The sequence below is a fragment of the Pipra filicauda genome, unplaced genomic scaffold (genome assembly GCF_003945595.2).
Source record: "Pipra filicauda isolate LSUMZ 115617 unplaced genomic scaffold, ASM394559v2 scaffold155_size1731166_pilon, whole genome shotgun sequence".
NCBI classification, from domain to species: domain Eukaryota; kingdom Metazoa; phylum Chordata; class Aves; order Passeriformes; family Pipridae; genus Pipra; species Pipra filicauda.
Window position 1 is genome coordinate 1,290,705 of NW_024104051.1, and position 15,621 is coordinate 1,306,325.

A 15,621-nucleotide genomic window follows, 5' to 3' on the forward strand; every position below is an offset into this window, starting at 1 on the left:
GCAGCTCTGCCACAGGTACCCACCGTCAGTGTTTGCTCTGTTACTTTTGACCCATAAGCTTTCTATCAGCAGTGCTGGAAACAGGATGGGGACAGGAGCTGTCAATGTGAAACTAATTCAGAAGAGGTGCTGGAAACTGATGCTGACGGCATTTTTGGAAACTCTTTCCCCAAGCTGAAAAAAAAGGGATTTCCTAAAATGACTGAAAATGAATTTGCCACATCTGCAAAGAGTAGCTTGTGGGTTGTCTGTCCCTGAAAGTAGCTGAGGAAACACTACAGTCAGCAATTTTCAGTTTAAATGACAAAAGCTAATGTGCCCATAGATGATGGCAAGTTCCATGTATACTACCAGTCACTTTAAATCCTGGAAATACAACTTTCTGAATTGTTAAAGCTCTACAAGTTTTCACAGTACACAAAGACAGTCTCTTTGGCCAAAAAAAAGCTAGTTTTGGAATCAAGGACGACCTGTAATTAAAGCCAACAGTATGAGAATCCGTAACTGATCTGCTCAGAACAAACTATTTGGCTACCTGAAGAGAATCAAAACATTTTTATTTCTTTGGAAAGAAGTGCAAAGAAGAAAAACATTAACTTGTTAAGAAAGAGGAAATTGTATGGGCAAACTAAAACAGGCAAAAACCTGACCTTCATATTGGGCAAGTGTATGCAAAGGTGGAGAAGTCAGGACTCGATTTAGTTTGATGAACGATCCAATCATGCTTATTACATGAAATTAGACCATTTATTTAAAAAACAGCTACAGAAACCAAAAAGATCTTATGCCATTGACCTTAACACTCTGCTGTAATAATCTTGATGAGAGGGATTTTGTTTTATTTTTACTGAGACAAATTCAATAGATTTACAGTGATGAATGCAATAAAATTACATACATGGTGAAGGAAAGCTTAGCTTCAAGGCAGTACAATTCTGTCCAAGAAACTCAACTCCTTGAAATGCGCCATTTTCAGCTGGAAAGGAAAAATCTCAAAGGCATGACTCCAGCAAGGCTATTTAGTCAAATAGTACCAGATGGATGTGTGAGACTCACCTTCTGCTTTGATTATGAATGAAAATAGTCACTTAGGTGTTTGCTGAAGCCTATTTTGCCTGAAGAAGTCTGGTCAAGTTGGGGTTAACGTAGCTGTGCTTGGGTCTGCTGTGCTTTGAGGGAGGGATGTGTGGAAATGAGAAGGAAAGGAAGCTCAGAGGAAGCCAGATAGCACAATGTCTGAAGTATTTTGCTTGGATGAATTCAGTCTGTGACCAGACATTTTGCTTTGGTACAAAATGCCATGGTCTCCAGGAGACACTGTGAATTTGTGACTGAGTTTTCAGTATTTTCCTCTTTCCAGGAACCTCACCAACAACACAGCTCATGCTGTCCACATAAGGCATAAATATCATTATTTCCACCCTCCAGAGTGGGAAGCAGAGAAAGAGCCCTTTGATTGACCTCTGAAGAGCGGACTGTATCTGGGTTTGGATGGGCTTGGAGCATCTGCCTCTCCTTAAATGGCAAGGAGTTGGGTAGCAGCCCCAGGGAAGCCAGGTGTGATGGACTGAGCAGGGAGTGACACCTCATACTCACAGGAAGACAAACCCAATGCAGAACAAGGTCTTCTTTCAACAAAGGCTTTAATACATATTTGACTCCTTCTTGAGGAAGTTTTGAAAGGTGTTTAAATGTTCATGTAAACTCTGTGGTAGGCATGCTTATATACTTTCCAACTTGCTTTTTGTTCTGAAAAATCAAATCAGATCAGGTTTTCTCCTTTCTGTATGATTTGGCCCATCAGGTGTCAGATGTTGGTACATACAGATGCACCACCTGATGAGGTGACTAGAAACCCAAACCTGTGTACAGCCCAGCTTTGACTAAGCTGACATCCTCCTGTTGCCCCCTTCTCCTTTGGGGCAGAGCAGCAAGGGGATTCAGGGAGCAGGACGCATCATACAGATCAGATCCATCAATCGCACGTGTGGGCCAGTGGCAAGCCATCCCCTTTCTGCCAGCCTATGGGCAGCCATCCCTTTGCAGGGCTACCAAAGCCTCCAGCCTAACAAAAATGTCTCTTCTATCTACCACGTTGAAGACCAGAGATCCAAAGCCTACCCTTTGTAACCCACATATTTCAGAAATGGTTCCAGGGAGAGCAAAAGAAACTGCTGTCCAAGCAATATATACAGATGCAAGTACTTAGTTGCATGATTAATAAGGCAGTTTGTTTCACCACTTAAAATTCATCCAGAGGGCTCTTTTTAATAGTCAGAATCATCCCTGGCAAAGGTATTTTTGAACATACCTATTAAGATTATGCTCCAAGTTCAGAGTGTTCTGGCTTTTTGGTTTTGCTTTGTTTTCAAAAAGGGTTGATGAAAACCATTTTCTTAAACTGACAGCAACAACCATAACACACGTACAGAAACAAGATAGCAGTCTCATACAGGAAATATTTCTGCTTTCATTTTTATTTTATGAATACATATACAAGAGATGCATAATTTTCCATTATCCAGGCTTAAAAGTAACAGGTTGGGGTCTGTCTTTTCCTTTTTTCCTTTCCAAAAATAGCTTAAAGAGGAAAATAAGAATGAAGAAGGTGCAACATAGCCAAACCATACAGTTGAAAAGTTTGCTGAAATTACTGCTGAAACATGAACACGTGGAGGATGTGCCTCTGTGTGTGTGTATTGTCCTGTATGGTTAAAACCTCACCCAAGGTATTTATGTATATGAATAAAAAAAATGCTTTGGCATAACCAGAGATTCCTCCATGCACAGTTTATTGACATTTCTGAAATACTGAGAGAATTAAATCTGAGAATTATATCATATATAATTTTCTCTTCTTGGCAGCAATGTCTTTAAATGCAGTGGAAAAATGAAGAAGAGTCTGTTGACAAGAGACTTTGCTTCCATTCTATTAGCAGAATGCAATCAGCTTCATAGAGAAGACATGGAGACATAGATATATGTATATAATCTAAAAATGCTTATTTTTTATGAGAAAGGAAGATTTTTCAAGATAACATAAAATGAACCACTCTAAGACTAGCTTCCAGCAAAACATGTTGCTTTATTAGTTCTATTTTCTAGCTACAAGTCAAGCTGACATCTGTCAAGCTTTTTAATTTTTCATATGGCAGTCTATAAGAAACGTTTCATGCAACGTCTACAATGCTAAATACAGGGTAAATAACTGGGATTAAACAAGTGAGGAATACAGACTATCGTAAGGACCAATAACAGCATATTATGTACATATAGCCATATTATATTCTCATGTCTTCACAGTAATGTGCAAATGTGACAAATATGGCTTTCATTTTTTTCCCCCTAAAGAAAGTAAGACATAATTTTACAGAATAATGTTTTAAAACGCTTAGAAGGATTTCACTTTTTTGTGAAACCTGTTCAGTCTTCATTGCATCAGGGTTAAGGAGCCACCGCAGCTCGGGGGTGTAGTTCAGGTGTATTTCCAGGAGGGGGCACAGATTCCTAAGGCACAATATTAACGTTAAACATTTTTAATTTAAAGTCATGCTATTTTATTTTAGTTTTGTTTTTATTTTTTTTTTTGGTTATATGAAATAATAGGTTGCTACTAGTTATATAATAAGCAGTTGATTGTAAAAAATACAATGTTAAAGGCTACACTACATGCCTACCTGTAGCTCCAGAAATATTAGCTAATCTGAAAATACACTATACAGTGCCGCATATTAAACTTCGGTGTTTTTTTGGTAATATCCTTTTTCATACATGTAGCAGAGAGTTATAAGGCTTCTGCGGAATAATAACATTATAACTGAACAAATATTTTACACTCTTCCATAATGGTATTTACAGTTACTATAATTCATATTTCAACATTTGGTAAATAACATGTATCTTGTATGCATTCTTCTTGCCTATCTAAAGTGCTTGCTTAAATGCGTGAGGAAAGAAAATGCATACCTGCTTTAGGTGCAACAAACCCTCAAAAAAAGTAGCTGAAATATCTGTTGTGGATTTGAAATGCATTCTCAGAAATTGAAATTATTGCTAAATTCAGTGCCCTTATCAGGCAATCATCTATATTATTTGTCATATAAATATATGCATATATACTAGTATGTATGTACATGCATACACATTCATCTATCATGTAAAAGATAGATATCAATTTTTTGTCCATCAACCTTTTTTATTTTGTGCTATTCAACTCACTTGTGCTATGACAGAAGCTGGATAAAAATCAAAATCTTACCATGCTACTACTAACAACCCTATGATTCATTAGCACTTAAGAAAGACAATATGCAAAAAAAAGCTGAGATGATGACAAATTAGGAGGCTTTTGAAATGCACTGAGAATAAGGCAATAGGCTGTACATTACAGCAGAGGAAAAGCTGAAGAAATTCTGGAATTCATAAACGTGTCTTACTGGAGTTGGGATTGCTCTCCCTACTCTGCTGCAGAGTCCTGCTTTTTTTTCCAATATCACTCTCAGGAATTCAAGCTCTACAGTTTCTGCACCTACCAACACTTTTAATGGTAGCAAATTCAAAGCTTATTAAAAATGCCCTGATGCCACAACCTGGTAAAATAAGGCACTTCCAGGGCTGTATTCCAGCGGTGCCATGCCAAAAAGATCAGCACTCAGATTTTGCTGAGTTTCCTAGTTTTGTCCCATGAAATGCGCCATCTTGGAGCGTACTCCTTCTTCTCTCTTTTGAGATGATTTTCTTTAAAAAAGCTGTTTCATCAGTTGAAGCTGAGGAGCTACTTCTTTGTAAGCAAGAGGTAAATCTTCAGTTCCAGACATTCAGTAAGGTGGAAGGTCAGAGTGGTACCAGGCAACGTCTTCATTTTATTCGGTATTTCTCTACTCGAGCTGACACACCAGCCAAGTCAAAAGTCTGTATTTCATGCTAAGCCCATATTGAAAGCTATGAATGGACATTGGTACTGGAAAGGTCATTCCTTATAATTTCATTTACTGCAAAGAGAGAAGACAAGAGAAAAGGAATCAATTAACATCCCACTGCTGCAGGCAGGTCTCTTCAGTACACAGCCCCCCTGAACTCGCATTCGTTCCTTGACAGTTTCAGTACAGCTCTGAACAGTGTGTAACATCACGAGGTAGCTTGTACAGGCTGATCACAGTGCAAAACCAGCAGGATTAACTAAGGTTATTAACATGCTAAATACCATGTAAAACCAGCCATCACAAGAACAGCAGCATCCTGGATCCTTAATTGCATCAGACATACTTCACATTTCAAATCACTTACAGATAAAACATTTCATTTGCTCTAGAATTGGCTCAGAAATGTAAAACCAAGAGAACAACAGAAGATCTTAGAATTATCTACTCCTTCCACAAAAAGAGCCATTTGGAAAGTATGTTAGCCATGGTAGGTACTGGTGGCAGAAGGCTGCCAATCACCGAACCTGGCTATGTACAGCTGCAATGCCTATATAGAATACAACTTCACATGCTGATTTTTTCCACCGTGGGTTGATTTAGGAAAAAAAAAAGCAAAAGAAGAGAGGAAACTGCTGCATGCTTGCCCATTCCCTGGAGCTGGTTACATGTTTAAATATATACCCTCCTTTTGTGGTGACCAACACACGTGGACATGCAGGCTTCACTTCTATCCACACAAACAGACAAGAGGGATAAACAAAACTCTCGGCAAGAGTCAGAGGAAAGAATAAACAAGGTCTGCTATCTCAGCATCAGCCAGTCAGACTGCATCTCCACTGATAAAGTGTTTTTTTCCTTATTCACAAGTTCTTCTTTCAATCTTTTCCCTCTCCCCTGAAGATCATCAAGCAATACAGTTTCCCACACTCCAATTATGTCCATGTGATTTTTGGCAGATGGACAGGAAATGACTGAACCTGGCAAAGGTCATCGACAGTGGACTACACAACATCCCTTTTATTTCCACTCCACCTCCCTACAGCAACTGCCACCACCTGATTTACACAGAGATAGACAAAATGCCATCACTGCTTCTGAGTTTCCCTAACATTGCTGGGAGTGGGAAACACATGCCCACGTCATGGGAGCACCATGGAAAAGCCCGCATTTTCCTTTCCTTGTGGGCTGCTGTTCACAGCAATCCAGATAACTTCATATGTTTACTGGAAAAGACCAAAGCCTGTCTAAAACCAACTTCCTGAACCAGTCAATTGGGTTCTTTGGGTGTTGGGGTTTATGACTTGGTCAGTTTTTATGACTTGTTTTTTTGTTTTGTTTGTTCTTGTTGTCGTTTTGGTTTGGGTTTTTTTACGTGCAGACCTATTGCCCATATGTAATTAGTAATTGTAGCACATGAATCAGTCAATTTGTGTTACAGGTCCTAGTCACCAAAACCAAATATACCAATGGATATGCACACCATTCTTTGGAAAGGAAATATCAATTTCATCTATAACTATCTATTTACAGAAGAAAACTAAGAGAAATGGAAATGAGCTGTGAAGACAAAGCAGTTCCTTCACTTGAGAGTGCCGAGGCGTTAATCTTCAGTATTACCAAACAGCAAACACAAATTCAAGCAGCAAGCCCTGCACTGTGGCAAAGACTGCTCTGCATGCATCCAAACACAGCAAGAAGTGCCATCCTATTCACTTGTGTCAAGACTTCGTACAGCTTTTGGGACTGAGTCTTTGCCTTCAACGCAAACAGCAGAGTTCTGTGGGATGATTCTTCCATGATGCTTTTGTAAAGATAGTTTCTGTGATAAACTTCTCAAAGCAATATTGGGTATGCAGCAAAACCACATAGCAACCTTGGTGTTGAATGTGACAATGAAAAAAAAGTCCTCATGTGGGCCAGGCAGTGTCACAGTTTTGCTAAATTACCCTCAAAGTTTCTGTTACAGCAAATAAAATCAAGATACTAGCAAGGCTATTGTCATTCTTTGTATAGTTGGTTAGTGCTCAGAAACATTAAATAATGAGTCTTTATGGTGCTTCTGTAAAATGTGAACATACACCGGTATCTCACAGATGGGGACAGGAAAGTGGAAACATGAAGGACCTCCCCATCTCAGTCGGGATTAGCACTAAGGCATCTTGAATCTCAGACTAATGCTACAACATGTGCTTGACTCTTTCAGTAAAACTTTCAAAAGCAAGAGCCTGCCCATGCTTTCCCCTATTAGAGCATCTGGTAAAGATATTTTGGAAGCAACTTGATGACATGAGAGTCTAAGAGCCACAGGTTCATCTCCAAAATCATCTTAGAAACTTACAGGCTGCCCTTTCCAATCACGCTAGGTGCCCTCAGCTGATCCTCTGTCACTCAAGTGCTCTAGGACACATGACTTATCCTAGATATGACGTGACTTTTCCTTTCAGCTGAGAGCCCACCTGCCTTGGCTCAGGCCATGAGACCATGACACTCCTTCAGTCACACTCTCTCTTCAGCTCTCAGCAGCCAAATCAGTCTGTCTCCAGCTGAAGTCACTTGTAATTTTGTTATCGACTTACACCACTTTATTTCTTGTTTTTATTACATATAGAATATATATAATATATACATATTATATATAATATTTATTATATTTTATTATATTTATTTATTTATTTTAAAATATATTTCTATTTTTTTATATACACACACACACACACACACATATATATATATAACTTTCTCAACAGAGGTGGATTTCTGCTACCTTGATGAGTAAGTCTAGTGTCCTCCTGTAACAACATTTGACAGCTGTTCAACAACAGTCACTAGACAATGTCTGCACGGACTTGGGAGACAAAAGAACCTCAACCCAAGTGTACCCATTGCCACTGGATCTCACAATCAAAAACACCAAGAGGACATTCAACGTCTCTCTCATCCACAGTGGTACATGGACAGCATGGCTCAGACATGGACCTCTTTATTTCACTGTTGCTTGTTCCCTTTTAGCCATCGCAATGTCAAAAATGCAAAAAATTCCCAATAATGCAGTGGAAAAAACCTGCAGAGAGGGACAAGGGTGCATGCAAAAGGCCCAGGTGGGGCAATACGTGATCTGGCAGCGCAGCCGATCTTGCAGAGAGCACTAAACACGAGAGCTGAAAGGGGAAGTGTGCTGAGAGCGGGCTTTCCCGCACTGCCCACCAAGGCACCTGAGACTGGAAGGAAAACCCTCTGGTGGGTGGGAACAGGGAAAAACCAGGAGGCAAGTGCACATGAAGTGGGCTGGGTGATGCTTGCTGGGCTCAGCTAGAAGGATGCTCCCTGCCACCTCCAACTGCATGGTCCAGCACTCCCATGAAGGATCTCTCAACATTTTTTATTTTTAATTTCTGGAAAATTTGCTTCTTTTAATACTCCAAAACGTATTAATATTTTTTCTTGCACGTTAGGAAATGTTTTATTTTGCATCATGTCTTGGGGAACTGTCTTGGAATGTTTTGTTTGACCCCAAGCTGTTTTTTTTTTCTTTTCCTAGGAAGACATTAATATTCTTGTTGTAGGTTGACCCAAGATTGTCCTTCCCAACAGCAACTCAAACATTCTGTTACTGAAGTATGGTTCTGCTAATGCATCATCTTTGTGATGCCCATCCACACTAGTGTCAAAACTACCACAATGGCCAGTAGTCAGTTCTTTGGGAAAGAGCTTAGGAACCAGTACACCTCCAGTGATGCTTTCTCTGGTACACCTTTACTCTGCTGGGGGTCTTCGTGAGCCAGAGGAGGTCTGCATTCTTGTTTCTAGTGAACTCTGATGAACTTTCTTTCACGAAGTTTTCTAATAACCTTCTGAACTTGTTTTGGCCTTTAAGGTTTCCTATAGCAATGGCTTCCACAGTTTATGGGTGGAAAAAATGGATGGTGGAAAAAGTATGGTGGTTTTTTGTTTTAAATTTGTTTCTTGTTAATTTATTTTATGTGTCACGTGAATGAGCTGACTGTTCCCTGTTCACTATCTCCTTTGCCATCTATTCCACTCCTTCCCCTTGGTATCCTCAGGGCTCCACCTGGTCCTGTAGGACCACTGGAAAACTTCCCAGAGAAGTAAGATATACTGTTTGTGCAGATAAAAATAACTGACATTTTTCTCTTAGTTTTCACCTTTCTAACAAAATATTTATTATATACTTAAGGAGATTCAGCCATTTGCTGTCTTGAATGCTCAAGTTCTGACTTCTTAACCTGTTACTATTACAAGAAGATTGTGTGTGCTCCACAGAACAGCAGTATTCAATGCAAGCAGCATTTTGGCCTGGGTTTGAGTTTCATTCCTAAAGCAAATGCTGTTCTTTGACTCTGCTGCTGCTTGGATATGCATCCATTCATCTCTGTAGTACCATTCCAGGAGTAGCTGGGTTTTGAATAAGCACAGCATTCTTCAAAGGAAGATTGCAAAGCCTCTACACTCATTTTTAAAACAACGTAACCTGAGTACTTGAAAAGACCCATTTTATAAACAGGACAGATGAGATCCAACTAATTACCTGGCTTGTTGTAGGCCCTACATACAGCTTAGGAGCAGATCTGGAATAGCATGCAAGATGTTTAATCTTCAATGCCTAGAGTAGCACAACACTTCCCTTACAGCAATAGGTTGATCCCTATCAGATCAAACAGCTGAGTACTAAAATTTACAGTGCTTTTGTCATCAGATTTTTTTTTTTCACTGTTTTTCTGCTGGCTTTGGGGTGGGAGGCCACTGTCGCTTTCATAGCTAACACCTACAGTTCCCCACAATGCCTTCTCTCGACTGGTATTTTCCATTGTCATGTTCAGCTTTTCCACTGACAGAAAAGTCAAAAAATAATAATGCTGAGAAATGCAGGTAACACGTGACCTCTCTACCTGTCAAGGCTTCTGAAAGAGGAACCTTTCCTTTGCTAAACAGCAGATGCCACGGTAGCAGGATGTGGTGAGCTGTTACACCACATTTTAGTTTAATAAGTAGTTTTTTTCTCCTTGTATTTAATTTTGCTTTGAAATGCCCTTGCAATGGAATCTTTTGCCTTACTAATTAGCAAAATCAGTGTCTTACTGATGCAACAGTTTGGGTTTCTGCACGGAACAGGACAACCAGATATATCTGAACAAATGTGGGTTCCATATATAGATGTGAACTTCATAGGAAATGGAATATTTTTAACATTTAGTGGCTGTACACAGATTCCATCAACTGGCAAAACTTTAAATTTCTGCAGATTTCGGCTTTTCTTGCATCCGACTACTAATATGGATAACAATGTGGCTTTATTATTTATATTTATTATTAATAAAATACCTGTTCTTCTAAGACAAAGTTCTGCCTTCAGCTGAGAGACTGATCCCTCTCAGATCAAAGAAATTACAAGGTCAGTGGTGCAGAGAGTAGGGAGAGGGCACATGCATGAGGTTTCTCCAACTGGGGAGCTTTTTGGGGATACAAATAAGAGAGATTGGAAGACTTCACACTCCTAAAGATGAATGTTACCAAGAGTCTGAAAAAATGGAATGTGGATGAAAACCATGGTCAAACCCACAACTGTAAAGAACTGAGTCTACAGTTTTGTGGGGGAATGTATCAATTTGAAAACATCCCATCTCTGTTCACTTTGTAAGCAGTAACATTGTCTCCAGTTTCTGGCTGGGTTAAGCTGCTGTCTCCTCACACATCACATACCAAAGGCTGTGGAAGTCAAAGAGCATCCTTCCAATGACTTCAATCCACTTCAACAGGGGCCCAGAAAGGCTGACCAGCAGAACTCTTGCCTGTATTTACTGCTGCGCCCCTTTACCACTGCGTGCTTCTCTTCTGCAAGAGAGCTTTGCGGGTCTCCACTCTGTAAGGGGTGTGACAGAGTTGAAGCAAAAGGGCACTGAGAGGTTATGCACTGAGCTGACACCACGTGATTCACACGTCCCCGTTCCCCTGTAAATAGTGATGGTTTCAGCTCAGTTCCTTTAGGATGGTTTTTGGTTTCCTTACCAATAGGAAGTGCCACATGGTATGTCCCAAGACATCAAGGCATTCAGGGTCACATCAAGTTTCTATCCACAGCTGACTAACCAACTTCATGTCCGCCCGTGTCCGCTGGGGACCACTGCCTCTACCATGGAGCAGAACTGAAGATGGAGGTTGAGATGCCGTAACGCTCTCTTGACGAAAATGAACAAAAGCAACCTGCTCTGACTGGTTCACGTGGCTTGGAAAATACAAGTAATACCAGCTGCACCTTTCAAGCTACATGTGTGGAAAGCCTGTGGTAAACTATGCTCAGATTTGGCTGCGTCTGGGCAATAATGCTTCATCTTTCAGATAAGTGTAACTGCTCAAGCAGTGCAGTGCCATGCTTGTATACTCTGTTTGACCATGTTTGACATTGGTCAGACTGCACACCTTCTGTGTCACAATCTCCAGAAGGTTTGTGGAAGCTTTGAGCAACCTCCAGAAAGAGTAGCAGTCCTGAAAGCAAAACTGCCTCGGTTTGGCTCATCATTTTTGCCTTCTGGCAGAATTCACTAGCTCAGGTCAAGCCTTACATGGGTACAACTACAGTGATATCCAGGTCAGGGATCTTGCTACATAGCTCATTACACAGCGTGGATGTACCCACAAGTGCTCTAAATTTCTGCTGTCACTATTCAACATACGAACAGAGACAGGGACACAGAGCTCTGGAGTGAGCATATGAGTTTGATGCTGAATCCATGCTACCTGTAGTAATGCTTTGTAGCATGATGTTCACTTTGCTGTCTATAATTACTGCCCTGAGACTTTTTCACCAGCTATGATGCCATATCTTGCTCCATCAGGCTCTTGTATGTGCTTCATTTCAGATGAAATGCCACGTATTAGCCTCACTGAAGAGGAATTCAAAGTTGCAAGTGAATGCAGAGGAAGCAGAACAGGAGAAAAAAATGTTTTTCTTATCTCCATGGTCAGATTTTATTTTAAGAGAAAAATTACTAAATATAGACATATATAGAGCAAGTAAAGAAATTAGGCTCCTGGTATAAACTCCATCCCATGATTAAAATTCTACAGTTTTTATCAGGGTATCTACTTCCTCACTATTAATAGGCATCATTCCTTTCTGACATATGAAAACTGCAACAAACAACATAGAATTATAACTCAAATCACTGAAAAAAGTAGAGTTGTCTTTTTCAAAGCTAATAAGTATTGTCCTATGAGTAAGATAAAACATCAGAAAATGGTGATGCAAATTCCTGAGGTGCCAGACTGTAATGCAAAACTATAGATTGCATTAAAGCTTACTGAGTTAAAAACCAAACAAAACAAGTCTCATGAAGCAATGGAAAATGTAACTTCACATGTTGCATAAAGAAGTCAGATCTTGTATTACCTCAGGTATCCTGGATGTGTTTAAACCTTAAACTTATTTTTGTCTGTTTAATCATAATAAACCACCACCACAGGGCATGCTATTTTTGGAGACAGAGAATAGGACAGTGGAGCAAGTGAGTGACAACAACTAGCAGGTTTTAATAAAACATGATCCTCCCATAAGAACGTCGGCTTGGCGCGATGGATGGTATTGTTGTACATGACAGCCATTAACATGGAGTTATTTTCCTACCTGCTTTACCCTCTGCCTTATTTAGCTCAATAACCCCAACTAACCCAAAATCTCCCACGGTGGCTGTGCTGAGGAGGGCTAATGGGAAAGGTTCCTTGGAGTGCGATGACAGCACTGTGCGGCAGCAATTTAACTGGGGCTCTTGACTAGGTGCCCAGACTAAATGAGTCCCATCCTATCACTCCAAAACTCCTGGGTTTGGATTTTTTTTATCCTTCCCATATGCAGCCCTGGAAAAGCCCTGTGTGTCTTGCTCTTCAAAGACTTAGGGATGAATTCCCTGGCTGCTGGAAATTAATGCAGGAAATCAGTGGAGCCACAGTGATTCCCAACACACTGGGGTCTAAACTTTAGCTTGTTTCTACTCTCAATCTGAGAGTGGCTGCACTGAACCTGATTTACCCTTCTTACCAAAGAATCAGAGAGTCAAAAGGAATTTAAAGCAACCTTCACTGAGGCCAACCTTGCCTGGAGCGACGGGGATTTGGGCTGCGCAGAGGCTGCAGGATCTGCCCTGGTATGATGCAAGCCACGTTTGACACACGCATACACATACGTGTGAGGATAAGGCTGGGCAAAGGACAAATAAAACACATTTTAACCAAAATGACGTGTTTACATTCTTAAGAGCATCTGTAAGGGAAACAAAACAGACATATTTTATGTTTTACACAAAATTCCCACATGACAGACAAACTACACAAATGTTACCTAAGGCAACCAAAACCTGAGGTCGGCACTGCTGGAAGCTTTGTGGGCACCAGTCAGGGAAGGAGTAAGGAAGACCACGCACCGCTTTACCAGAGACACCAGAAATCTGCCTCTGCTGTAAGCACTACAGTAATGCAAATTGATGCTGGTTAAAAGTTCTACTTTTCAGTCTAATGACCAACAGTGAAATAGTGCTGTCAGACCCCAGTATTCAGAACTTATGAATCATGCCCTGAAGCATGATGAGACTGGATTCAAAACTGAAATAAATTTAAAGCAATTCTGCATTTGCCTATATTTTAGCCTCCAGATGTCTCTGGCAGCATTTATTAAATCCTGAATATAACCAAAATGAAACTTCCTCTTTTTCCTTTTTACTCTCATATTCCTGATCCCATCCCTCAAGGTTTGCTGTACCTCACAACCGGTAGTCAGCTACAGGATGGACAACACTTGAGACATGAGGGCCTCAAAGCATCCTATGGTTTAGAAGAGCAAGGTTAAAGCCCATAGGATGACCCCAAGGGCTGGCAGCTCCCCATGTTTACAGGCAGTGAATGGGAGAGGGAAGTAAATCTGGACCATGTTGCAAAGCTCTGAGCCTGACACTGAAGGCTGCTACTTGGGGACTTCATACCCTGCCAAAGGAGCATCCCATGTGTACACATCCAGTCAAGCACCAGTGATTTCTGTGGGCAGCTGACACCAACCTTTAGCATCTCACACAGCAATCTGTATCAGGCCAGGCCTTTCCACATAACACAGGAAGGGCTTTCTCCATATGCTGGAAAAGTGACAGATTAGCTTTAGAAAAAAAAATATTCTGGGGGTACAGGAGGGAAGAAAACAGAGCAAGGGAGGGTCCATAATCTCCATAGCATACTGATTTCAGAGTTTAAAAAAAAGCCAAATGAGACTGAATTTCTTTATCGATTATACAATTATTAATCTTTTTAGGAGCTTTTCCAACATTGCACATAATGAGCAATTCATCAAAGTATATTAGGTGCCACAGAAGTTGCATTCAATATAAAGGGGTCATTAAGTTTCTTGTAATTGCACATTACTGAAGCTTTCGTTAGTTCTAAATCAAATCAATAGGATGTGCACGTATGCTCTTTAATTGACTTTATGTAATAATAGTGTGGCCCCTAGTGATCATCTGGAATCCTCCAAAATGAGCCACCTTGCACTGCTGTTCATAAAAAAACAGCTCGTGTGCAGCTGGGCATATCAAATAAAGCAACAGAATAACAAATAGGGGAAAGAAAAAAAGCACCTTGGGTCACACTGCAGTATTTGCTGAGTGCTCTTTTCTTTCCATGACAGAGAACAGCCAAGTGACTCAACTCTTCTTCTACTCAACCAGCTTCAAAGTCTGATGGACTTTAGCAGGAGTAACATGGTCTCAACACTGGAAGTGTCATGGAAACAAGGTTAAAACAGGTTCTATCTGATCTGAGCAAAAGAGTTTGGTTTTGGTTTAGTGGTGGGTTTTTTGTAAATGGACCCTACTTGCCCTATTATCATCACCATCATCAACACCTCTTTCCTTTATAAACCTTTTCATCAGCAAAGTGTGTGCCAAACAAAAAAAAAATCACTGCTATTATTCACATCACCTAGCAAAGAGGGCACTGAAGCAGGAACATCACTAGGATACTGCTGCCTATACCACAGAATATGTGCCTATGAGCTGCTTCAGGAAGCGACCACTGTTGGGCCACATCCACACTTAGGCTGGGGTGAAGGCTGAGCCTTGTTTGGTAACCTCTAATTCACAGGGTTTTTGCTCAGGCAGATAAAATGATGGTCATAAGATGACTCAGTGAGTGGCCACATGCTGCTGGGTGGAAGACAAAGGCTAGGTGGAGCTAATAAAATTTTTATGTGTTTCATAAGGGAAAAGAAATCCACCTATGAGCTTGCTGGGGACTAGGCTGGGAAAGGTCATGCTAGCTGGAGGAAATCCTTAGGTGATGGAACACAGCTGCTAATCTTCAGCAGTGGGCACAGATGAAGGGCTGGCTCTGGGAATCTGAACTGGCAGCTGCAAACAGCCTGCAAAAAACCAGATGCAATAAAAAAAAATCATGTAATAAATTTGCTTGTGGCATGACAACCTGGTCACCACCATAATGTGAGCTGCACGTAACGCCACAGGAGTTCATTTTAACCATGGCAGCATCTGTTGCTTGGAAGAACACTGCAGTTCAAAGAGGAATGCATGTCCTCTCTGCCACGGCTCCTTGGACAAGAGCACTGGCAGTGGTTAATGACATTCTTGCATTGGTTTTGCACCACACTAACTAGGTAAAGACCTTTTCATAACACACCTCTCATTCAGTT

At 40.6% G+C, this 15,621-nt stretch overlaps 1 protein-coding gene across 2 annotated transcripts in view; it reads right to left on the bottom strand.

The window, feature by feature from the left end:
- Window positions 1–3,061: 3,061 nt before the first annotated feature.
- The window catches only part of NFATC1 (nuclear factor of activated T cells 1), a 111,156-nt gene continuing 98,596 nt past the window's right edge, over window positions 3,062–15,621 (bottom strand). For both annotated transcript variants that reach the window (XM_027721519.2, XM_039379103.1), the window contains exon 10: window positions 3,062–4,991. In XM_027721519.2, coding sequence (XP_027577320.1) covers window positions 4,989–4,991 — 3 coding nt within the window. In that variant the 3' untranslated portion in view covers window positions 3,062–4,988. The remainder of the gene's footprint in view (window positions 4,992–15,621) is intronic.